This window comes from Maylandia zebra, linkage group LG11, assembly GCF_041146795.1.
Source record: "Maylandia zebra isolate NMK-2024a linkage group LG11, Mzebra_GT3a, whole genome shotgun sequence".
NCBI classification, from domain to species: Eukaryota; Metazoa; Chordata; class Actinopteri; order Cichliformes; family Cichlidae; genus Maylandia; species Maylandia zebra.
Genome location: NC_135177.1, coordinates 3780692 through 3806171, shown reverse-complemented (window position 1 = coordinate 3806171; position 25480 = coordinate 3780692). Strand labels below are relative to the sequence as shown.

At 40.8% G+C, this 25480-nt stretch overlaps 1 protein-coding gene across 6 annotated transcripts in view; it reads left to right on the top strand.

The window, feature by feature from the left end:
- The window catches only part of tsnare1 (T-SNARE Domain Containing 1), a 271580-nt gene that overhangs the window by 97858 nt on the left and 148242 nt on the right, over positions 1-25480 (top strand). For all 6 annotated transcript variants that reach the window (XM_076889692.1, XM_076889687.1, XM_076889691.1 and 3 more), the window contains exons 3-4: positions 23132-23209; positions 24683-24752. In XM_076889692.1, the coding sequence (XP_076745807.1) occupies positions 23132-23209; positions 24683-24752 (148 nt within the window). The remainder of the gene's footprint in view (positions 1-23131; positions 23210-24682; positions 24753-25480) is intronic.

Sequence of the window (25480 nt, the reverse complement as noted above, 5' to 3'; positions counted from 1 at the left end):
CCATAACAGCACCTGATTTGTGGCTGAGGTCTTAGGCTACGTTCAAACTGCAGGTCTTAATGTTCAATTCCGATTTTTTGATCAAATCCGATTTTTTTTTGTCTGTTCGTTCACACTACAAATAAAATGCGACAGCAAAAGCGCTCTATTGTGTACGCTCAAAGCGGCCCGCATGTGCAAAAGAAGACGTCACACACAACGCGCTCTGTTTAGACCCAGAACAAACAGTATTGTTTGACTGATGGCCCTTAATAAAAAGACTTCGGACTTTACGTTTCCCAATTTTTTGCTTGTTATCTTGTTATTTACATAATAATGTAAATAACCTAATAATGATCCTTATTGCTGTTTTAGAGAGGAGCGGTGCTTCAAAGGATAGTTGCAGATTTCTGTCAGAATCTGCAGATTATACAGTACAAATAAAATGTTCACGTTGTCTTCCCAACAGTTTCACTGACATCTACACTGGATGGCCAGGAAGCGTTCACGTCGTCTTCTCCGGCGCTGATAATTAGCGTCTGTCTTGTGCCAGTGACGTAAAAGACGGATTTAATGCGACATGACCGTTCAAACAGCAGTCGCTTTCTAAAACATCGGATATGTATCGGATTCAGTACCACATACGAAAGTGACCCAGATCGGATTTGAAAATATCGGATTTGTGCCGTTCACACTGTCATAGCATGATCGGATATGGGTCGCATAGGGTCAAAAAATAAATAAATAAAAATCGGATTTGATGTGCTTTCGCCTGCAGTGTGAACGTAGCCTTAGTCTTGTGTCTGTTGGTATCAGAGTAACAGTCTACTTCCACTGTGCGGTAAACAATAAAACACACGTGTGATCCCAATTACAAGATATTAGCCTTACAGATAAAAATAAATCCCAACAACTGAGCAAACAAAAACAATCTCATGGTTCCTTCCTGAAAATGGGGAAAAAAAATGACATACACTTTATACTTCACAATTTCCTGCACCAAACCGTCAAGGATGGCTGACTTCAACTTGGGATCTGGAATAAGTGCAGTTCCATTCTGATTGTATGCAATTTTTTCCTGCTGAAGTTGTAATTTGAACACTTGGGCACATAAAAGACAGCAGGCCAAGAAGACCGTGAGCTTGTTGACTCACTTGATGACAACACATCCCGTGTCCACAGATCCACCAGACAGGTACGAAGAATTGTTAACAGAGGAACAGCTTAGGGCCTCGGAGTCCTGGACAGGATCAGGAATGATATAATCCTCATGCTGCATAGTGGTGGGTCTTGACATGTCAATAACTTTAAGAGTCCCTCTGTCTCAGTGCCACAAAGAACTCATTCCCAAACAAGGAATCCATAAACTGAAGTCTGAAATTGCCCTGAAGGCCACACTGTCTCTTGACTTCAACGATGAGATCCTCAATTGATTCAGGTGGTCCATTGGAGAGAGTGAGCCTTTGACAGGTTCCATCAGTCAAGATGATCTTTGGGATCATAAGGGGCCCCCATTTTAAGCAGTTACTCTGTAGACAAAAAAAAAAAAAAAAAACATTACATCAGACACCCAGAAACAATAATTTCAGTTTAGTCTTCATACAGTTACTCATACATAGCAGTCAGTTATAAAAGGTCAGATGTAAAAAAAAGAAAAGAAAGAATGTATCTAATGAAATACATGTGACTGAACTTATTACACTTATTTGCACACCTTTTATTTCTATATGCCTTTTTAAAGTCACCATGCGGACCGATCCGATCTTGTAGTCAACCAGTGGATAAGTGTCAAGGAGTTCACGAAGTGAAAGTGCTCCCTGTACCAGCCACCAAGCTCTCTGACAATGTAGAATATGCTCTGGTTTACAATGCAGCTGGTTTATTTCACAGAATTCTGGCAACCCACCAGCTGCCCTGTGGGCCAGTACCATTCCCTTCCTATAAGTTATAATAATGAATAATAATAATAGATTGGATTTATATAGCGCTTTTCAGGACACCTTTCAGGAGCTTTACAATTCCACTATTCATTTACTCTCACATTCACACACTGGTGGAGGCAAGCTACAGTTGTAGGCCAGACTGACAGAAGCGAGGCTGCCATATCGCACCATCAGCCCCTCTGGCCAACACCAGTAGGCGGTAGGTGAAGTGTCTTGCCCAAGGACACAACGACCGAGACTGGCAACCTTCCGATTACAAGACGAACACACAACTCTTGAGCCACGATCGCCCCTGAAGTTATGCCCTTTATTGTCACACACTGTGCAAGGTTGACCTCTAGAATGTCAGGAAACGTTTGCCTAATGACTCTAGCCATTTCCTCTTTAAGCAAATCCACTGGAAAAGTTGATACAACTGAGACCTCAAGTTCAGTCTTGCCAAGAGATGGGGAGCTTAGATGGTAAGCTATCATCTGATGCTTTGAGGCTAAGGAGAGAGGCACATTCTTAAAGCAGCTTGTGTGTCTGATGACCTGCTTGGAAAAGCTGTGTTTGGCCTCGAAACGCATTGTCCACAGCCAAACAACTGGACCAAAAAAAACCTAATCATCTGTGGATAATGCTCCAAATAATGGTGTTTTGGTAGTAGCTTAACATCAGGAAACAGTGCCTGGCATCTCTGTCTGTGCTCTATAATTGTGCTTTCCAAGAAAGCCAGAGAGTCATCACTATGCACAGGAGACACGACAAGTTCTGTGATATCCATCAGAGTCATGAGAACAAGCCATGCAGGCCCATCTTCAGGCACAAGTGATCCAACTAAAAAAGGCAAGAACCGGAGCAAGCCCCAGTTCTCATGCGCATTTCCTACAACTGTTTTGGTGCTAGAGAAAGTTTGTGACACTACATGAGGTCTGTTTGTCTTATCTTCCCATTTGTAGGGGAACTTCAGAATCGAATTGTTCAATTCGGCTAAAGGGAAAAACTAATTTGATATAAGAACTGTCAAGCAATGACCCAACTCTACTGGGATTATACCCTCAAAAACATGAGCAAGATCAGGCGGATAACCAAATATGACATGAAAGTGGGACAGATTTTTGGTGAAGACACATTCTCTTTTCACTCCACAACAGCCTGTACCTGTATCTTGGGCTTGTTTGACATGGACCTGGTGAAGCTCTTTGCTTCTTAGCGTGAAAGCACCAGACGCTACAGAATACAGCTGAATATCACTGCTCTTCCCTGTTCAAAATCTGCAATAGTATTCTACAGAAAAACTTTGCATAAATCCTGCAACACTGTGTGCTCCAAGGTTATCTGCAATTACACTTACGACTGTACCTTTGACTGACTCTCCTAATAGTGGAACGTAAACGCCATGTCCTTCAAGAGTTTTCAGATCCTGTAGAAGAGGTTCCAATATTTTGTCATAACCATAGGTTTCAACGTCAGTGGTTTTGAACAACACTGACAAGTAGATGGAACATAAGGAGGAATGAGATCCTGAAGGCAAGTTAGTCAAAACCCAATAAATGGCACAAAGCTTGTGTTTCTTTCATGAGGTACCAAGGGGGTTACAGACTTCAAAGTCATCCACATAAAAACGTAGGAAAATCCTTAGCTTTTCTCCAGAAAAGAAAAAGTTTTCCTTAAATAGGGAACCATCACTTGAAGACCTGCAATGATATGACCCAGTAGAGTCTGTGCCCGCCTGTTTTTTATGGCATTTCACAACTTCATCAACAACACCTGTTCGACTCAACAGCTGCTGTAACAATTTCAGTAATGGGACATATTGGAAACTGTGTTTCTTTTCAGCATCAAGTATATATTCAACTGGTTCTAAAACACAGAAATTTTCCTTGTAATACTGCTTAGGCAAATATGCTGTGTTTAGGGGACCACCCTTTTGTATGGACTTTATTTGATATGATATACCTTTATTAGTCCCACAAGGGGAAATTTCATGTTAAGGCTGCCGATCTATTGCACGCAATGGCAGCGCCATCTTACCCTCCGACCATACATACATTACACAAAAACATCACATGGGGAAGACAGGTCAGGGGGGTATAACAATGGAAAAATGCACCACATGAGGAAAGATAAGGAGAAAAAAATAATTCCCCCCAGACTGAGCTCCAACAGGGAGATCAGTTTGAGAACAGAAAAAAAAAACACCTCTGCACATAGCACATCATTGAATATCCAGAGGATTACGTCAGATTCAGAGATCGATCTATCTCCATCTATCTGACACACACACACACACACACACACACACACACACACACACACACACACACACACATATAAACTTAACCCCTGACACAAATCTGTCATCACTCTTACATTCATAGGTGCTTAAAATTGGAAGCCAACATTAAAGAATTGTTTGTTTCTTTATTAATCTAGGTTTACAATAACATTGATGTTATTGCACATAACAAGAATATAACCTCATTTTCCAGACATATGTGTAATCATAAAAGTAAAAAATGCCACCATCACAAACAACATTAAGTTTTACTGAAAAAAGTTATTTCGGACAAGCAGAACATTAAAGTGCCAATCTTTTGCTTACTTATACATAATGTTTGGAGAAGCAGCTCCCATATGATCCACACAAAGTTAAAAAAAAAAAAAAAAAGACAAAAAAGGTTGTAACTTTTGTTTGGACAGTATTGGAAAATTCACAATCCAAAACTTAATTAGACAATTAGGACCACTGTTTATTGACCATGCTTTTCTTGGGATGCTGGGAGCAATTGACCATTGAACAAATGTATCTGTTTGTAGATATCTGTATTAGTTGGGCTTGAATAAGATAATAGTTAAGTAAGTGGCACTTCACCTACGACAATGACTACGACAGATGCTTTGGCATTCATGGGCAAAGGTTCTTAAACCCAAGTCTAAGGCCACACACACACACACACACACACACACACACACACACACACACACACACACTTGAAAACGCAGCTTTTTCTGTGCATTTGGGTCTTTCGTCCACACATAAACGGGATTTTGAATCACTGAAAACTGCGATTTTCACACAACGCCTTTTTAGACGTCACGCTTACGTCTACATGAGATGAATTTCTACAGTAGCGGATATTGACAAAATACTGTTGCTGTTAATCTTACTGTTTGCAGTTTTTACACACTTACATATACATACACAGTCACTGTGCCTCCATTTAGAAAGACAGAGGTGTCAGAGTGAACTTATACATTCAACACAGATGCTCTCACAACCTAAACGGGGCGACTGTGGCTCAAGGGGTTGGGAAGCGTATCTGTAACCGGAAGGTTGCCGGTTCGATCCCCGGGCTCTCTGTCCTGGTTGTTGTGTCCTTGGGCAAGACACTTTACCCTACCGCCTACTGGTGTTGGCCAGAGGGGCCAATGGCGCGATATGGCAGCCTCGCTTCTGTCAGTCTGCCCCAGGGTAGCTACAACCGTAGCTTGCCTCCACCAGTGTGTGAGAGTGAATGAATAATGGCATTGTAAAGCGCTTTAGGTGCCTTGAAAAGCGCTATATAAATCCAATCCATTATTAAATACCTACGACAACTTCGTAGTCCGTGTTGCGAAAACATTTTGTTTTTTATTAAATTTCTGTATGCATTTTGTGTATTCCCCAGTTGTGAGTCTACACCAGTCGTATTTCACAGCGTTGTGAACCTGGCCATGAGAGCCAGAGACACAAAATCCAAAATACTGTCTTCAGGGCTCGCAAAATCACTAGCCCGGCGCCCCGTAGCTAGCGATATCTCCAGTCGGGCGACCAAAATCTATCTCAGCCCCGCCCGTTGGGTTATCATATAGCCCAGCTCCGGGACGTCGGGCTAGCGATTTTGCGAGCCCTGGTCTTTAGTTATTAACATTTCAAATGCCTTCATCATTTCAAAGGTAACACAAAATTAGCTGCCTTTCTAGAAAAACACAAAAACTTTTCAAAATTAATTCAAAGTTTTGTGAGTATACAAAACTGTTTACTCCTTCCACTCCCAGGCTTCTAGACTTCTGATTAACCAACATTCTACACTGTTCTTGACAGCATTGGAGTTTACATGTGGACGGAGATATTTTTTTTGAAACTGCGGCGTGGATGGGATTTTAATTTTTTTTAATTAAAATGGGAAATCTCTGTTTTCAAAAATACCTGTGTACGTGTGGACGGATTCTTGTTATGACTTGTGTGTGTGTTAGCCACCAGAATTAACATATCGCACAGTGGCGATCCCAGCTTGCTAAACTCTGACGGTTACAGCAATTAGCCGCTGTAGCGATGACTAGCAGTGTAACACAAACACTATGTCGCTCTCTCTGTGACGTTCTATTTTTTTTTTTTGTTTATTTTATTTCCACTTACTGAATATGGGACAGACTTGACTGGGGGAAAGAAGGGGAGAAAGAAAGAGGGAAAGAGAAACAGCAGAGAAGAGGGACGGGGGAGAAGGGCAAAAACCAACAGAATGAGCAGAAAAAGAAAAAAAAAGAAGAAAAAAAGAAAAAAAAAGCATATATCAATCACCTGGGTCACCTGCTGAGAAAGAAAAAAGAAAACAAGCAGAAGAGAACAAGAGTAATAGAATAAACAACATCACAATGATATATGGGAATATGACAGTAAATACTAAATATTAAACATTATTGTGCAGCACATAAGATCAACAGAACACAGTGTGCTTTGAGGTAGGAGCCAAAAAGGGTGTAGTTTGTGGGTGTGATCACCCGTGTGTACACCTGTGAGCATGGACGCGTTTGTTTTTTGTTTTTTAAAAGGTTCCTTCATGTAATGGTGGGTGGCTGTGGCTACAATGTAGCTTGCCATCACCAGTGTGTGAATGTGTGCGTGAATGGGTGGATGACTGGATATGTAAAGCGCTTTGGGGTCCTTAGGGACTAGTAAAGCGCTATATAAATACAGGCCATTTACCATTTTATTTTTAATGATCTGCTAGAGGGTGTGGGGGGGCCACAGCCCCGTCCTCCAGGGCATGAAGCAGGTATGGAGGAGATCAAAACTCCAGACATCCAGAGGCCCCCAGAACACAAGAGACCAAGGAAGACCAACAGAGGGGCAGCCGCGCCACTGTCCCAGAAAGAGCTGAGGAGAGTCCCAGATGAGGGCTCACTCAGCAGCCGCGGAGCAGAAGCCAGGGGGAGTTGCAGTGACGCGCCCGTGAGCTCCGCCGGCAGCCAGCCGTGCCTGAGTGACCGAGCCCCAGGCCGAGAGGCCGGGGGCACCCCACCTCCGAAGTGGCCCGAGCAAGCCCCAGGCTCCAGGCCCCGATAAGCGGCCGCCAAGGAGTGAGCCGGTGTGTACCTGGACGCCCATCCCCGGACACAAAGAACCTCCAATGCACCGATGTCTGAGGGAGTCCGCCACTGGCAGGGGAAGTGGTGGTAGGGGGAGATAGGCCTCCATACCTTGGAGGGCCTAAGATGTCCCCAGAGAGGTGGCGCCTGACACCCAACCTGACATATAGACACAGAAATACAGGCACACACATATACAAACATCCATTCCCACCCTCATGCTCTCATATACACTTACTCCACACTCAACCAACGTGGAGACAGACATAAAGAGACGCTGTACACACGATCACACTCCCCAAGCGTACTCTAAGCCCCGGGTCTAGGTACCCTTGCCCCTGGAGGGGGGGAACTGCCCCCAGACCCAGGTGGTGTTACCCTTTTCCCTGCGGTGGGGGGAGGCAGACCGCCCCGACTCCGCAGCAGCAGGGAGGCCCCACACTCCAGACCGCAGTCGGACGGCCAACTCCTCCTCCTAGCCCCCCCGCTCCAGCAGGTCGCAGAGAATGGGGGACTCCAAACCTCCCTCCACCCGCTCATTGTAGTGTTGATGCATGTGTGTGTGCATCTCTGTGACGTTCTAGGAGCTTGTTAAGCCACTAAAAACCCCAGTGTTCTCTACCACATTCCAAATCCGACCGATAACAGCTGATTTCTCCCGACTATGTGCACTTTGTTAGACTATTTTTCAGCTATAGCCATGTAGCTAATACCAACACCAATCACTTTTATTGATTTCAATAAAAGTGATTTGATTTCATTTAGCTAGCAGTGTAAAAGAAAAAAAAAAGAAAAAAAAAAAAGGAAAAAACAACATGTGCACTTTGGTGCATGCTGTATGAAATGCATTACAGATTACTTTTTATACAGCACGCAACAAAATAATTCTGTGAAAACCTCCCCAAGTAAAACAAATGTATTTAATTCACTTACCTTCTCACTATGCCTACTAACTCAGTGTCACGGCGGGGTACGCCGGTGTGAAGAGGAGGTAGACCCAGACGCAGACACGGTGGAGACAGAACTAGGTTTCCAAAAATAAAGCGAGCCTTTATTGTGGCTGATGGCATGACAAAAACACTAGAGAACACTGAAACTGGAAAAACTAGAAAGACTAAGAACACTGTGTAAACAAAAGACTATGACACTCTGTGAAAGAACTATGAAAAAACTATGAACACAGAGTAACTAGGCAGGCTATGAAACCGTGACACAATAACAGAACCTATGAAAAGATGAGATGAGGATAACATTTCATTTCATTTATTTATTGTCATTGTCAGAGAACAATGAAATTGCGTTTGGGGCTTCCGTACAACCCGTAAATAAAATAAAGAAGAAAATAATAAATACCCCTTAAAACCCAAGTGTAAATATTTAACCCAGTGTGACTCCAGTGCAATAAGACAATCCTTAGCAACAACATGAGAACATGACAAGTAATGTTCATAAGAAATTCAGACAAAGACCTGAGAAACATGACAAAGTACAACAATGCAACGCGTTCAATATTATTGTACTGTGAGATATGATGTCAGATATGATAGTTATCTATTTAAGAAAGAGGGGGGGGCAGGGGGGGGAAAGAGAATAAAGATGTGATGCACCAATGCAGACGATCTGACACCGACTGAGCAGAAACACACGGATTAAGTACACTTAAGGAATGATCAGGGGAAGCGGAATCACATGGGGAAAACAGCCGACAACAATTAACATAATGACAGGACAGGGGACGTGAAGTTAAATACAATAAACAAAAAACACAAGGATCCTTCAAAATAAAACGGGATACATAACGAGACCCAGACATGACTCGAACTAGACCAACAAAGAAAACTTGGACATGAAACATGACAGATAAACACACAAAGACTTAACACAGAAAAACTTCACACAGGGATGAGACAAATGGGGAGCTTGATAAATCATGAATTAAAACTGTAACCTAGGCATGACAGAATGTAACTAGATAAACTGAAATGACACTAGACTGAAAGGAATAACAAAAACATCAAGAAACTCAGAATACTGGGTCACATGACCATGACAGGACCATGACACTCAGAGCCAAAGGTTGCATGTGGCTTAACAGTCTTCCAGAATCTGGCAATCAATTGCGCTCTCCTTAAATAATGTTGTCAAAAGGCCGCGCCTATGTGATTATCCAATCATATTTAGTTGCTCTCTTTGAATATATTACATCATTTCCGTTGGTGGTCAAATATGATTACAATGGTTTTAGTATACTAATTTAGTCATTTTATATCAATGCAAGAAAAATTAGTAGTTTCAGTATTGTTTATAATTAAGTAAATGGTACTTTATTCAATAATGTAAATAAGCAAAACATGAAAGACTTGTGTGGCATTAACTAAATTCATTTGTGCAAATTCAAAATTCTGCCAATTCCCATTTTTCAGTGTAGTTGCTCAAGGAGTTTATCCACCTATAACTAAATAAATAAAAACTGTAGGCTGGACGCTTACTGGTGGGACATACACCCATTGTTGCGTCCCATGGCGCAAAGTGACGTTGGTGTGAAGTCTTTTATAAGTCATTTTTGGACTTTCAATTTTGGTCGACTGGTTGTTTTGTAACGCTAGGCAATTTCTTTAATTCAGCATCTGCTAAACATAGAGTGTTGTCGTTGGTAGGACCTCTGTGTACGGGCTATTTATGGTCGAAATATGGCTGTTGTGGATGTCTTTCAAAGTCAAACTTGGGCTCATTTTAGACATCTTTTTTGTAATGCTTCCACATGTATAAGCTCTGTAATTCAATGTTTTCAGGGGGTGGAGGGCACGTTTTCTGTGCAGAAACAGTTACGTGTGAAGGAATGCAGAGTGATCATGGACATCTACAAGATGGCGTGGGCTCTTGAGCTAAAACAAAAGTGAACAGCTGCTCAGTCGATTTGGAGCAGAAATGACCCCAGCTTGTCACAGACAGTTTGCAGAATGCATGCATCGACGAAGACTGTTGAGCAGATAGTCCATAGTTCATACACACTTGCACAACTTCTAGTACTTTCCATTGCAACTTCTCTCAGAGTAGGTTACCGATCACAATCACACTCACACTCATTTCTCTTGCAAAGCTTTTCACACTAAAACAGGATACTTTTAAAAATGAACCATATGTAACGCAAATTCTCTTTTAAGTAATTTTAAGTAAGTTTTCTAAATACTTAAAACATTTTTGTTTTACATTTTAACAGGGATTTCAATAATATTTCAACACATTTTAATAAATGACATTTTTTAACCTGGTTTAAAACAAATAAGTTGATCAACTAAAAAAAATTAGTTAAAGAAAAACAGGAAAATGTAAAATAACCAAAAATTATCAACATGTACTGAATAAATCAGTCTAACACATAATAGTTGTTTATACATAATCCATATTCATATGTATCATATTGATAAAAACCATGTTAATATCTGTAAATTAAAAAATGTTACATTTATTAATCATGTATAAACGACATCCAAAAAATTTTGTTCAAAGTTAAAGCATTGAACATCATATTCACTTCCAAGTTGGGTCACGGTTGGACGTCTAAATTGTGGAACTAGTTTAGACGTCATGTAGTTGTCCAGAATTGGTCATGGACCAACAGACCCTATATAGACATGATCCACATGTCTATCCAATGTTCAGTGTTTAGTGGGATTTGGAGTGCCTCTTTCACAACGCAAAATCTTTGAACCAGAGTATTAAAATGGACCACAAAAGTGACATACTAAACAGCAGACTGCTTGAGTAAGCAGGCAGGACTGTGATATTTGCCCCTATGAGTGTTAATTTATTTGGAACTCATAAATGGGCACTTACCAGTAGTTTTAAGCACAATCCCAGAGTTTCATGGTTCTCTCCTACAGTAGCTTTCACTTACTTTAAATAATCACTTGAAACGTTTAGACCAAAGCGCCACATATTTCTGGCAGAATTGCACACACATACATACTGGTGCACAATTGGAGTGCAATTGCGTAGAAAGCCTGTAAATGAATGCGCCTCCCCCTGGTGGATAAGATATTACCACTTCCTATTCCTAAATACTGCTTGGGATGTTACTACTCGTGGTTGCATCGTCCACATCGCAGGGATATCGTTACGGTCAGTCATCCGAAGAATATATTATGTGTGATAAACAGGACACTAAGGTGATTGGTCAAAACAGTTTAGGGTGGCCTTACCCATATGGAAAAGATATATATAAATCTTATAAAATTTGTATCTGTCTTGTGTGAAACTTGTATGAAAAGCATACAAGAGTAAAAACAGATATAAGATCCCTTGAAAAATTATATAATGAAACTTGTATGTTTTAGATACTTACTAAAACAATGTATGAAAGTAATGAGAAAGTGGCCACTTTCATGAGTAAATCACATATAGGTTTTTACTATTTCTTTTCCATATGGGTATGCCTGATGTTGGCTCAGACTTCAGTTTCTTCTGCAGCTTTCTGGGCATCTCCTTATTTGGAGACGCCACTTCGCCCATCACCATGGCAACCACCTCTTACCCTCCATCAGACCTGCATAAAGAGGATAAGAAAAGGGGGAAGAGCTCCTCTAACCCAGAAATTTACAACTTTTTTTTTCTAACAGAGTCAGGCTCACAAATGTATGTACCTGAGGCCTCCACTAGCAACCCTCCCCTTCATATTCCTTAGAGAAGGGGCCTCTCTCTGTAATGCCTAATATTATGAGAGTAACAGTCTACCTCCAAAACCTCTCCACAATACACTGTGATAAAAAATAAATCCCAGCACTTCCACAACTTGCTATATGTTTAACCAAATTAATCCAAAGAGAAATCTTGCCAAAATGCATAATTTTTGCATTTCATTTGCTGCTTGTATGGAAGCAATAACCCAGAGTAGGCATCAGATCTTATTTAGCTGAACTTCATTCAAATGAAACTAACTGTGGCTCATTTAGTGAATGGGTAGTATGAGCTACATACATACACACACACACACACACATATATATAGGGAGGCAACAACCGCAGGAGTCCTGCACTGGTTTAAGTATTGGTGATTTTGTTACTTTAATGGAGCTTTTGGTATTGACCCCTATTTTTCAATCATTTTGAGGGGGGCTGAAAAAAGTCAATGCTGATGGATTCCTTAGGAGCTCATATGATTTTATTGGTAAAATAACTAAGAGTGAAAGTTACAAGTTCATATTTTTAAAAGAGATGAACTTTCTGATAGGATTTGAGTTGATTTGAGTTTTTTTCTTTTGAGTGACATTCTTGTCTGTATTTTATAGCAATTGTTAGTGTCATTATGTCAGTGTCTTCCAACTACTAATAAACATCAAGAAGAATGCAAAAAGTAGTATTCCTCCTGAGCAGAAATACTATCATCATCATCATCATCTTAGCACTTTAAAACCAAAGTGCTGAACAACGCAAAAACAAAGAAAAGCAAAATATAGTATAAAATAACAGGAGGCATGTAAGTTTCCCGCCGAGTTAAAAGCCAGTGAATAAAAACAGATTTTCAATCTGGACTTAAAGAACTGCACTGAAAACGTTTGTCTAATATGAAGGGGAAGGTTGTTCCAAAGCATCGGAGCCGCAATTGAGAAAGCTCGATCTCCTCTGAGTTTCAGCCGCGACTTAAGGACTGACAGCAGCAATTGATCGGCTGAACGGAGCGAGCGAGTGAGAACCAGGGTTTTAATAGTTTTGCAATTTTCATTAGTTTTTATTTTTATTTAGTTTTAACTTCAGATTTTCAATTTTATATCAGTTTTAATTAGTTTTTACCAATTGTTTGCTAGTTTAGTTTAGTTTTTTTTTTTTTTTAAATCCTTAGTTTCAGTTTAGTTTTGATTAGTTTCAGTTATAGCTTTAGTCGTGTTTGCAATAATTAAGTGTAACAAAATCCCAGTTTCATCTTATCAGTCATTCTCTTCTGCTTATCCTTGGGTATGTTGCTATTCCAGCTACCATACCCTGCACCCTGGACAGGTCGCCTGTCTGTTGCAGGGCTAACACGCAGAGACAGACAACTCACATTCCCACCTATGGGTTCTTTAAATAAATAAATGAATAAATAAATAAAGGCAGATGAACAACCATTGATACCAGGCAACTATAAAATGTATATCTTGGCCCCAATGAGACTATTAACTCTTGCAGCACCGGGTGTTCGTAATTTTGGTTCAAGTGAATTGATAAACTTTTTAAACGCAATTGACTCACACAGTTATGTAGATGTCCCCATCCTGTTGTCTCGGGATGCATCACTCTGCCTTGCCTGGGGTTAGCTTCTGTTTTCTGGGATGAGGGTTGAGTGTGCTCCCTTACCTTCTCAAGGTAAGCTAGGTTAGCCTTCTTGTGCGAGCTTTTCAAGTGCACTTTAAGGTTTGTGGGATTTTTTTCCCTTTAGAAATGTCCCTCATAATTTGTCTCTTTCCACTACAAGACACTTGCTTTATCCAAAACACAGTCATATTCAAAGTAATCCCAAATTGGACTCTGGCGCTTTCTTCCGACTTTTCCTGACAAGATTCTGCGCGAGGACGGAGCAGCAACACAGACGACTTGACTAACGTACTGCCACCTGCTGGCATAATTAGACGGCAAGAAAAAAATCTGGAAACTAAACTTCATTTTTACCCTTGGCTATTGTATGACACGCACACATCAATGAAAACTAAACACATTTTTGCTATAAATTCAGTTAATTTTAGTTAGTTTTGTGAACACTCATTACAGTTTTAGTTAGTTTTCCTTTTTTTGTTTATATTTTTATTTCCGTTAACGAAAAAATTTTTTCACTTCTAGTTTTCGTTATGTCGTTAGTTTTTGTTAACGATAATAACCTTGGTAAGAACATGAGGCTTCAACAAATTGGATAAATAAACACGGGCCAGACGGTTTAAAGATTTAAAAACTAATAAAAGGACTTTAAAACGGATCCTAAAAACAATAGAAAGCCAATGTAGTGAAGCCAGAACCGGAGTGATGCGGTCAAATTTCCTTCTACCAGTTAAAAAACGTGTTGCCGCATTTTGCACTAATTGCAAGCGTCAGGGTACCCAACCCCAATTAAAAGGGAATTGCAATAGTCCAAACGTGAGGTAATAAAGGCATGAATAACAGTTTCCAAATTACATTTGGAAAGAAAAGGCTTGACCTTCGATAGGTGTCTGAGTTGATAAAAAAGCTGATTTTACCACCCCATTTACATGACCAACAAAGGTAAGTGCGGAATCAAAATTCACACCAAGATTTACAATTGAACTTTTCAGATGGTAGGTCAAAACACTGAAATCTGCATCTGGAGAAACAATAGAGCGATGCGGGCCAAATAAAATTGCTTCCATTTTATGATCATTAAAATTTAAAAAGTTATTTGCCATCCACAGTTTAACGTCACTGAGACAGTCAAGTAAAGATTGACAGGGAGAAGTATGGTGGCTAAAAGATAAATAAAGCTGACAATCATCAGCATACAAGTGAAAAGATACTTTATGTTTTCAAAATATCGTGCCAAGAGGGAGTGAACACAGCCAGAAGAGTGATGGCCCAAGGATAGATCCTTGGGGCACACCCCAATGCAGAGGGGGAAATCAGGAGTCCTACCAAAAGGGTAGGACTCACAAAATACTGTTAAATTATTTTAATCAATTTTGTGTGTTATTTAAATGACCAAGGCCTGTCATTCTTGCTCTGGGTTTTATCACTTTTATTTAAATAAAATACATTGAGCTATGGTGTAACTTCATTTTTTTCCACAGACTGGGGTTACTCATTAAAAAATAAGCAGCTTAAAGGTGAGGAAATAAACACTGCAAAAACATGAGAACATGTTCAAAGTAATTATGAGAATCTCCATATTGACTTGCTCCCATTAATCTAACACTAACATTAAGCTAATGTTTTTTGCTTACTTGAATTTAGTTTACACAGGTTAGTTTTGTTCTTTTTTGTGCTATCATGTTTTGGAAGGATGGCCTCTTGAATCTTAAGTGTGTGTTCTAATATTAATATATTATGCTAATATAATATACTAATATATTATATTATGTTTCTTTCAAAGCAGGGAATGAGGAAGAGTTCGGTAACAGATAAGGGCATCTGTTAATATGCAAATCCATATAGAAAAGAGAAATAAATGTAAAAAATATAAGTTTTTGTTAAAACAAATCTGTGAGCAAGTCATAAAAAGTAAAAGCTCATTTTTGGGGGGGAAAGTAGGAAAATGGAAAAGTGGAAGGACCCAAGTTCTCCTTATGTACTTTTATCTATTCATATGGATAAGATAGGTGGGCTTTTTTTTAACTCTACCTTTTTCATATTCACAGCAGAGTACTGCTTCACAAAATACCAGATTAACTCCATATTGTATAAATAACACAAAATTAATTACAAGTAATGAATTACCACTGATGAAAGAACACTGTGTTCTTTCTGGCTGTTCATATATCTGTCTCCCTCTGTGTTCTTTCCCTGTCTGTTTCTGACTCTTTCTACTTTTTCTTTCTGCTAATTTTGTGTGTGTATATATATATATTTAAAAAACAAAATAAAAAAAAAAACCACCCAGCACGCCCCTGCGGGCGGTTTATCCTTCAAACTCAGGTCCTCTACCAGAGGCCTGGGAGCTTGAGGGTCCTGCGCAGTATCTTAGCTGTTCCCAGGACCGCGCTCTTCTGGACAGAGATCTCCGATGTTATTCCCGGGATCTGCTGGAGCCACTCGCCTAGCTTGGGAGTCACCGCACCTAGTGCTCAGATTACCACGGGGACCGCCGTTACCTTCACCCTCCACATCCTCTCGAGCTCTTCTCTGAGCCCTTGGTATTTCTCCAGCTTCTCGTGTTCCTTCTTCCTCATATTGCTGTCATTCGGAACCGCTACATCGATCACTATGGCCGTCTTCTTCTGTGTGTCTACCACCACTATGTCCGGTTGGTTAGCAACCACCATTTTGTCCGTCTGTATCTGGAAGTCCCACAGGATCTTAGCTCGGTCATTCTCCACCACCCTTGGGGGCATCTCCCATTTTGACCTCGGGACTTCCAGGTTATACTCGGCACAGATGTTCCTGTACACTATGCCAGCCACTTGGTTGTGGCGTTCCATGTATGCCTTGCCTGCTAGCATCTTGCACCCTGCTGTTATGTGCTGGATTGTCTCTGGGGCATCTTTACACAGCCTGCACCTGGGGTCTTGCCTGGTGTGATAGCCTCTATGGATCTTGTACTCAGAGCTTGTTCTTGTGCTGCCATGATTAGTGCCTCTGTGCTGTCTTTCAGTCCAGCTTTGTCCAGCCACTGGTAGGATTTCTGGATATCAGCCACCTCCTCTATCTGCCGGTGGTACATACCGTGCAGGGGCCTGTCCTTCCATGATGGTTCCTCGTCTCCCTCCTCTTTCTTGGGTTTCTGCTGCCTGAGGTATTCACTGAGCACTCGGTCAGTTGGGGCCATCTTTCCAATGTATTCTCGGATGTTCGTTGTCTCATCCTGGACTGTGGTGCTGACACTCACCAGTCCCCGGCCCCCTTCCTTCCGCTTAGCGCACAGCCTCAGGGTGCTGGACTTGGGGTGAAACCCTCCATGCATGGTAAGGAGCTTTCTTGTCTTTATGTCAGTGGCTTCTATCTCTTCCTTTGGCCAGCCTATTACCCCAGCAGGGTACCTGATCACGGGCAGGGCGTACGTGTTGATGGCCCGGATCTTGTTCTTACCATTCAGCTGACTCCTCAGGACTTGCCTGACCCTCTGCAGGTACTTGGTGGTTGCAGCTTTTCGAGCGGCCTCTTCATGGTTCCCATTCGCTTGCGGGATCCCCAGGTACTTGTAACTGTCCTCTATCTCTGCAATGTTGCCTTCTGCTAGTTCAATCCCTTCAGTTCTGACTACCTTCCCTCTCTTTGTTACCATCCGACTACACTTCTCCAGTCCGAACGACATTCCAATGTCATTGCTGTATAGCCTGGTAGTGTGGATCAGTGAATCGATGTCTCGTTCACTCTTGGCATACAGCTTGATGTCATCCATGTACAGGAGGTGGCTGACAACTGCTCCGTTCCGTAGTCGGTATCCGTAGCCAGTCTTGTTAATGATCTCACTGAGGGGGTTCAGGCCTATGCAGAACAGCAGTGGGGACAGAGCATCTCCTTGGTAGATCCCGCACTTGATGGTGACTTGTGCTATGGGCTTGGAGTTGGCCTCTAGTGTTGTACGCCACATCCCCATTGAGTTCCTGATGAAGGCTCTTAGGGTCCCATTGATCTTGTACAATTCTAGGCATTCCAGTATCCAGCTGTGGGGCATTGAGTCATAGGCCTTCTTGTAATCAATCCAGGCAGTGCACAGGTTGGTCAGTCTGGTCTTGCAGTCTCGGCTGACTGTTCTGTCTACCAGTAGCTGGTGTTTTGCGCCTCTGGTATTCTTGCCAATTCCTTTCTGTGTCCCGCTCATGTATTGACCCATGTGCCTGTTCATCTTAGCCGATATGATGCCCGACAGAAGCTTCCATGTAGTACTGAGACAGGTTATTGGTCGGTAGTTGGAGGGGACCGGTCCCTTCTTGGGGTCCTTGGGGATCAGGACCGTCCGACCTTTGGTTAGCCATTCCGGGTGTCTCTCGTTAACTAGCAGCTGGTTCATTTGTGCTGCCAGACGCTCATGGAGTGCAGTCAGCTTCTTTAGCCAGTAGGCGTGAACCATGTCGGGCCCTGGTGCTGTCCAACTCTTCATACTGGAGACCCTTTCTTGGATATCTGCCACTGTGATGGTTACTGGACCCTGTTCAGGGAGGTCGCTGTGGTCTGCCCTCAGATCCACTAGCCACTGAGCATTGCCGTTATGGGTTGCGTCCTTCTCCCATATGCTCTTCCAGTATTGCTCCGTCTCCAGCCTTGGTGGTGCTGTTCTCTTATTGTTCCCTTGCCACTGAGAGTACACCTTTGCCGGTTCTGTGGGGAACAGCTGGTTTATTCTCCTGCCTTCTATCTCTCTGGTGTACCTCCTCAAGCGGCTGGCCAAGGCTATGAGTCTTTGCTTGGCAGTTTCCAAGGCCTCAGGTATGGACAGCTTGCTGTATTTCTTATGCACCTTCTTTGTCGCACCTTTCTGCAACTCCGTTAGTTGGCTAACCTCTCTCCGTGCTACTTTGATCTTGCCCTCTAGTCTCCTTCTCCATGGAGGGTACTGCCCCTTGTGGCTGTTCAACTTGTAGCCAAGCATCTCACTGATCACTGCTGCTATATTGTAGATCAGCTTGTTAGTGTCGGTAATCGTGGTTGTAGGTATTGTCCGTAGTGCTGCATTAACATCATCTAGCAGACCTTCTTAGGGTACTTCACGTAATCTTGGTAACCGGCTACGGGGGCTCCAGGTTTCAAGCTTGGCCATGATCCTATTTTTCAGGTCAGTTCCTCTCGCACTCAACGATCCTTCTCCTATCGCACTTGGGGCTGACCTGGCGTCCTGACTCCTCCTTGCTGTAGCATTTGTGTTGTACCTCGTCAATCTCTAGCTGTGAGAGCAGTCCCTTCTTTCGAATGTTGGAACACTGAGCTACTAGTTGTTTCGCCGTCATTGTGGATGTTGGGTATCGAAGAATCCATAGGTCCCTCATCCTATTCATATACACACACACACACACACACACACACACACACACACACACACACACACACACACATATATATATATATGTATGTATATATATATATATATATATATATATATATGTATATATATATATATATATATATATGTATGTATATGTGTATAGGGTTAGGGTTAATATCTTATTACAGCAATTAGAGCATGCTGTAGTTATTACAAGTAATGCGCTGTAGTGGTTTTTATTGTATCTATTTAATAGACTCCAATTTGTTAATTTAAATGGAGAGACCTCTTCACACACTAAGGTCAATTATGGTGTTCCACAGGGTTCAGTGCTAGGACCAATTCTGTTTACATTATACATGCTTCCCTTAGGCCAGGGGTGTCAAACTCAATTGCACAGGGGGCCAAAACTCAAGGCACACTTTAGGCCACGAGCCAAACAAGATAAACATTTATTCAACACACTAAAACAATGTTTTTTAAACATAAATATGAATAAAAACTGACAAGAATATTATTCCAGAGCCTTCGGTTTTCAGGCCCCTCTTCTGTGAAACCAGCTTCCAGTTTGGATTCAGGAGGCAAACACTATCACTACTTTTAAGATTAGGCTTCAAACTTTACTTTTTGCTAAAGCATATAGTTAGGGCTGGACCAGGTGACCCTGAATCCTCCCTTAGTTATGCTCCAACAGGTGCAGGCTGCTGGGGGATTCCCATGATGCATTGAGTATTTCTTTGCGTTAATAGACCTCTCTGCACTGAATCATACTTGTTATTAATCTCTCTTCCACAGCATGTCTTTTGTCCTGTCTTGCTTCTCTCACCCCAGTAGGGCGTCGTTCTGCCTGAGGTTTCTTCCTGTTAAAAGGGAGTTTTTCCTTCCCACTGTCACCTAAGTGCTTGCTCATAAGGGGTCATTGTTGGGTTTTTCTCTGTATGTGTTACTGTAGGGTCTACCTTACAATATAAAGCACCTTGAGCGACTGTTGTTGTGATTTGGTGCTGTATAAATAAAAAAATTTAAATTGAAATGAAACTGGTCTTATGACCATTCCACTCTTGGCTCAAACAAATCTCTTCTGCTTGTTGCTTTTCCTTTGTAGTGGTTTCCTAGCAAGGCTGCTACTGGAACTCTGTGTGCCATTTATCTGGGCTGTAATCTGAGCTGCTGTTAATTTGCCATTTCTAAATCTGGTGACTCGGATTAATTTATACTCAGCAGCAGAGGTGACTCTTGGTCTTCCTTTCCTGGGGCGTTCCTCATGTGAGCAAGTTTCATCACAGCGCCTGATTGTTTTTGCGAGGGACACATTGGGGACACATTCAAAGTTTTAGCAATTTTCCAGGATGACTGACCTTCAGTTCTTAGGGTAATGATAGGCTGTCATTTCTCTGTACTTAGCTGATTGGTTCTTGCCATAGTATGAATTCTAACAGTTGTCAAATAGGCTTCTGGCCACACAACTGATGGTCCCAACCCCATAAAGAAGGTAAGAAATTCCACAAATGAACCCTGACAAAGCACACCTGTGAAGTGAAAACCATTTCAGGTGACTACATTATGAAGCTCATTGAGAGAAGGCCAAGGGTTTGTGAACAAAGCAAAGGGTGGCTACTTTGAGGAATCTAAAATATAGGACATATTTAGAGTTATTTAATAATTTTTTTCTTTGCTACATAATTCCATATATTTTGCTTCATATATTTAATATCTTCAGTATGTATCTACAATGTAGAAAGGAGTAAAAATAAAGAAAAACTATACCCAAACAGTCAAAATATTGGAAACTTTAGGCATTTTTTAAATATGCTATAAAATAAAAGCATGAAATGATTACAAAAACACTGATGACGACCCTAAATTGAACCACTATCAAGGCTTGAATTTACCTCACACACCTGTACTACAGGCCTATAAAACTAATAAAGTAACTCTAATAAATTTAAATTAATAACATGCTATTTGAGACAGAACGAAGGTTTAGTTACTGAGGTTCTCTGTACTTAGATACCTCTCCTGTATTGTATATTCTCTTATTCTCTTTGACGCTGTAAAATAGGGCATCTAGGGCAACCTGAGTATGAAGCTTCGATAAATTCAAAGATCTGCAATACTAGAAGCTGGTATGGGTGAAGCAGCAGAAGGACTAGACAATGAATAGCACTGATGCCATTGCAGAGTTTGTCTTTTGATGAACAGTTACAAGAAAAATAATTGCAAACTTTTTGGATTTGTCAGAATTTCTAAAAAGTCTTCGAAACTATACAAAACTGTTATTGACACTAAAGGGGGTTCAGTGTGCTCTTTACTTTTTCCAGACCACTCTATTAAGTTGCTACTGCTTTTCATTAAAAACACATAACTAGCATAACTTTTGGTGTGTTATTTGGTAAGCCAGATAGTATTTGTTTGTAACTGTACTGTTACAGTTTTCACTCACTGACTGAATACATTTTAGTGTTTAAACCATTGCAAACTACCAATTCTACTTTGAACAAGCACAATTATTTTGGATTTGCGTGACCAGACAAGTTTATATATCTGCTGCACTGCAGATATAAATTAAAACTGCACTCATTGTTGAAAACTGAGTACAGTGCTTAGCTCCACAGTTTACTCAGTATTATATGATTTGCCCTCAGTACATTTGCAGTGTGCCCCCAGTATCCCTTCCCCTAGTCTTCCTGTGTACAGAGGGCAGGCATACTTTCTATAGGGCCCCTAAACTTCATGCCAGCACTGGTCACCCACTCTATGGGCAGTGCACTGTGGGCCAAGGTGGACAATGCTTGTGTTAAGATGTGTATGTGTGTGTCTGCTGAGCTAACATTAAAATGCATTAAGGGTCTTTCAGTTGAAAAATGACCCATTTCCAAATGTATCAGAATCTTGTAACACTGCTCAATTGACTACATGCCAGCATGTTATTGCCTGCACGATTTGTCAGTGTAGCTCAGTGGGTACAGTTAATGACTTGTGATCTAAAGGGAGGTCTCCTAGTTCTTGCTCTGGTTCGCACCATGAATATCTGTTTCCTTGGTTTGTCTCTGACTTCACCTCTATCTGCATGTCTCTCCTTATTTCATGCCAATATTTGATCCCACACTCCTCTTATCCTTTGACTTTAGAGCTTTCTAACACCTCTACCTTTTCTCTATACCTCTATAATTTTGACCATATCACTAGGGAAAAAAGCCAATTGCAGTCATTTCTGGCTGCAGTATCTGACAAAAGGATGGGTGAAATGGCTGGCGTGAGAAGCTTATGCAGGTTGTGATGTTGATCTCAGCCTGCTGTAATGGCACCGGGCCATTAACCCTCCCTGTCATTTGCAATGACATGTGCTTTTGAACAAGGAAAATAGCTCTGCCCATATAACTTATACAGCAGACTCTCAACTCCCACAGCCAGCCTGTGGCTTAGTGCCATGTCATTTTCCCTGTCCAGACTATCATCATCACTGCAGTTAGATTGTACCTAAGAGGCTCCTGCAGTCTTTGATGTCCATTCATTTTCCAATTCTATTCACTATCATAACAATGTACAGTCTATTATTATAATTCATGCAAATGTCAGTTCCTCTACTATAACACACTTTAATGATATATCATTACTTAATTAATTCAACTTCAATGTGACAGTTCTTTAAATTCTTTATATTTGTTTGTTGATCTCATTTTGACAGGTCAGCTTGGTCTCAAAAAAGTCCTACTGATAATGAAGAATTTTTAAACAGTTTCTCAATGCTAAGTACATAACCAGCCATTTGCCAAAGTCCAACTGATGAATCCTTTGTATTCCTATTAACGGTATATTCTGGTTGTCACCAACAATAGTCTTGTCAACCAAACCAATTCAGATCAGGCACTGGTTGCTCTTTTTCATGAAATCTGAAGAATGTGGCATTCTACCAGCCAGTCGTGGGGGGCATCTTCAGGCCATTGTTGCTTGTCATTTGTCCCGTGGCTCTGGTTGAGGCAAAAAAAAAGTGCATCTGTTGTGTTGGCATATATTACAACATAGAAGCGGGATAAAAACAAACCCGTTCCAGTACCTCAGATGCCACAGTTCTACAGTGAGGCAATGAGAAAATCCAACCCACTGGACAGACAGACTCTTGTGGAAATGTTCAAACCTAGATATTGTTTTGGTTTTTGGTTCATTGCTGTCATTCCTGCTGTTACAATGTTGTCTGCTCCATGCTTCACTGAGCTAAGAAGTGTGTGCTCATATTATGTTTTTTTTTTTTTCTAAAGCCACACAGGTCAGCCCCTCAGAACTGCAAGATGTGTTTCAGGAGACCTCCTCCAATATCTTCCAGATCAACGCCAATGGTAAAATGAGTGTCTGTGCTTTATTTTAAAAACTACTGACTAAGTATATTTTTAGTAGTGCTCAGTTATGAATTCTACCATTAGTCTATGTCTATGTCTGAACACAGATCAGGCCACACTAGTTTTGTGAGATTAGGGTTAAATGTATTGCTTCGATATTAAGATTAGATAAAATTAGATTAGAGGTTAGAATTACAATGAGGACTATATTAGGGTTAAATTGTAACATTTAAAACTGGCATGGCTTAAATTTGGAATTGGGGTCATTGGTTTTTAAAATTAGAGTAGGTTTGTGGATAAAAATCCAATTTAAGATTAGTCAATGTGTCTTGGAATACTGATAGGATCAAAACTTTACAGAGTAGTTTTGGAAATTGAAATTAACTTCAATTTCTTCTGAAACTTTTCATTTCAGAGCTATGTTTGAATTCATGGTTGAAATAAGTTTCATGTTTACTTTGGCATTAATTCTGGATTTAAGATCAAGGCCATCACTGGGGCGATCGTGGCTCAAGAGTTGGCACTTCATCTTGTAATCGGAAGGTTGCCGGTTCGAGCCCCGGCTCTGACAGTCTCGGTCGTTGTGTCCTTGGGTAAGGCACTTCACCCGTTGCCTACTGGTCAGAGGCGCCCCAGTGGCGCCAGTGTCTGGCAGCCTCGCCTCTGTCAGTGCACCCCAGGGCAGCTGTGGCTACAGCTTTGGGGTCCTTAGGAACTAAGTAAAGCGCTACACAAATACAGGCCATTTACCATTTCACTATTTATTAGATGTGAACTGAAATATGAAAATGCTGCATATGGTATAAAAGTTATAGCTTGGTTTCCATTTAGTGAGAGATAATGCCATACTGTATCCTCTGTGTTTTAGCTTTGATAATATTTTTTGGGTTAATTTAATGCTAAGTTTAGTCTGAGGTTATTTAAAGATTATAACTAACAACAGATTTATATTTGAGTTAAGGCAAATTTATATTTTGGTTTTAGGTTTGAGTTTTAAAAGTGGTACTTTTAAAACTAAGGATGAAAGATTAGTAGCTGGGTTTTATTTCAACCTAATTTACACATCAAGTTAAAAAATTTTATGGGTTTAATTTAGAATTGAGGTCAGATCAAGTAGTAATAATATCCTGAAAAATTCAATAATGGTTAAGTAGTTTAATCAGTTTAAATTCTGTTAATTTGAAGATAAAATGTTAATTTGGTTTGGTCAGATTTAAAGTTGAGTTAAGGGTATCTAAAAAATACAGCTAAGTGTGGAAACAGTGTGAGAGTTGAAGTGAACTACTTTTGCTTAGGATTGGGATCATCTTGATAAGACATTTTATCTACCTTAACAGAGACTTAACAGGGACAGAATAGATGTTGAAATGATTCAAATTTCAGCGAAGTTTTTCTTTCAAATCAAGTGTGAAAGAGTATTTGTGAGGCCTGAATACACCTCTTAACATTTGTATCATCCATTTGTTCCTCCAGTGGTCACACTAGAGAAAAATCTTCAGTCACTGGGAACGTCTAGAGATACCGCAGAGCTCCGACAGAGTCTGTGAGTAGCACTCACGCCATATAAAACCACATACTTTGATTCTACATACTTGCTGGTCCACTTCAGTGTAAGAGTTACATTTATCTCCGCTGTCCAGAAAAGTGCTTATTTTCTTTTTGTTTCACCACCCTCTTATGTATTGATTGTTCTTTTTTAGTTGAGCTGCCAGCAATTACCAGATTCAACACTGATGACAAAGTGTCCAATCTAAGATGATTGCATCTGTTTAAAATGCATTACATCCCACTGTGATTGCTGGCATGTCATCAATTCTATTGAACACTTTTTTATGATCGCCTTGGAGACTTACTGACAATGCTTGGCTGCTTTTATTTTCAACTTCCCATTTTCCTTGCACGGTATTGATGCGGCGCCTCCGACTGATGCAAATTGCATCCAGTATGGTGGTTTGTGTTATTCAGTTGTTCTCACTGTTTGTTCAAGAGGCTTTGTAGTTTGTCAGAAATGTAACTTTTAGAGCTCATTATCTAGATGCTTCTGTTTTGATTGGCATATTTTGTGGATGCAACAGTTATCTGCTGTCACCAGTGATAAAGTTAGGCACAAAGTGATTCATTTTGCATATTATGGGCACATTCACAAAGAGCATGCTTAATGACATTATGGTTTTGGCCAATGCTTTCACCTTGCCAGTCTGCTGATTCTAAAGTTTTCTGCCACTGCAAGGGGTAAAGGCTTTAATTAGCAATTATCCGGTGAAAACGAAC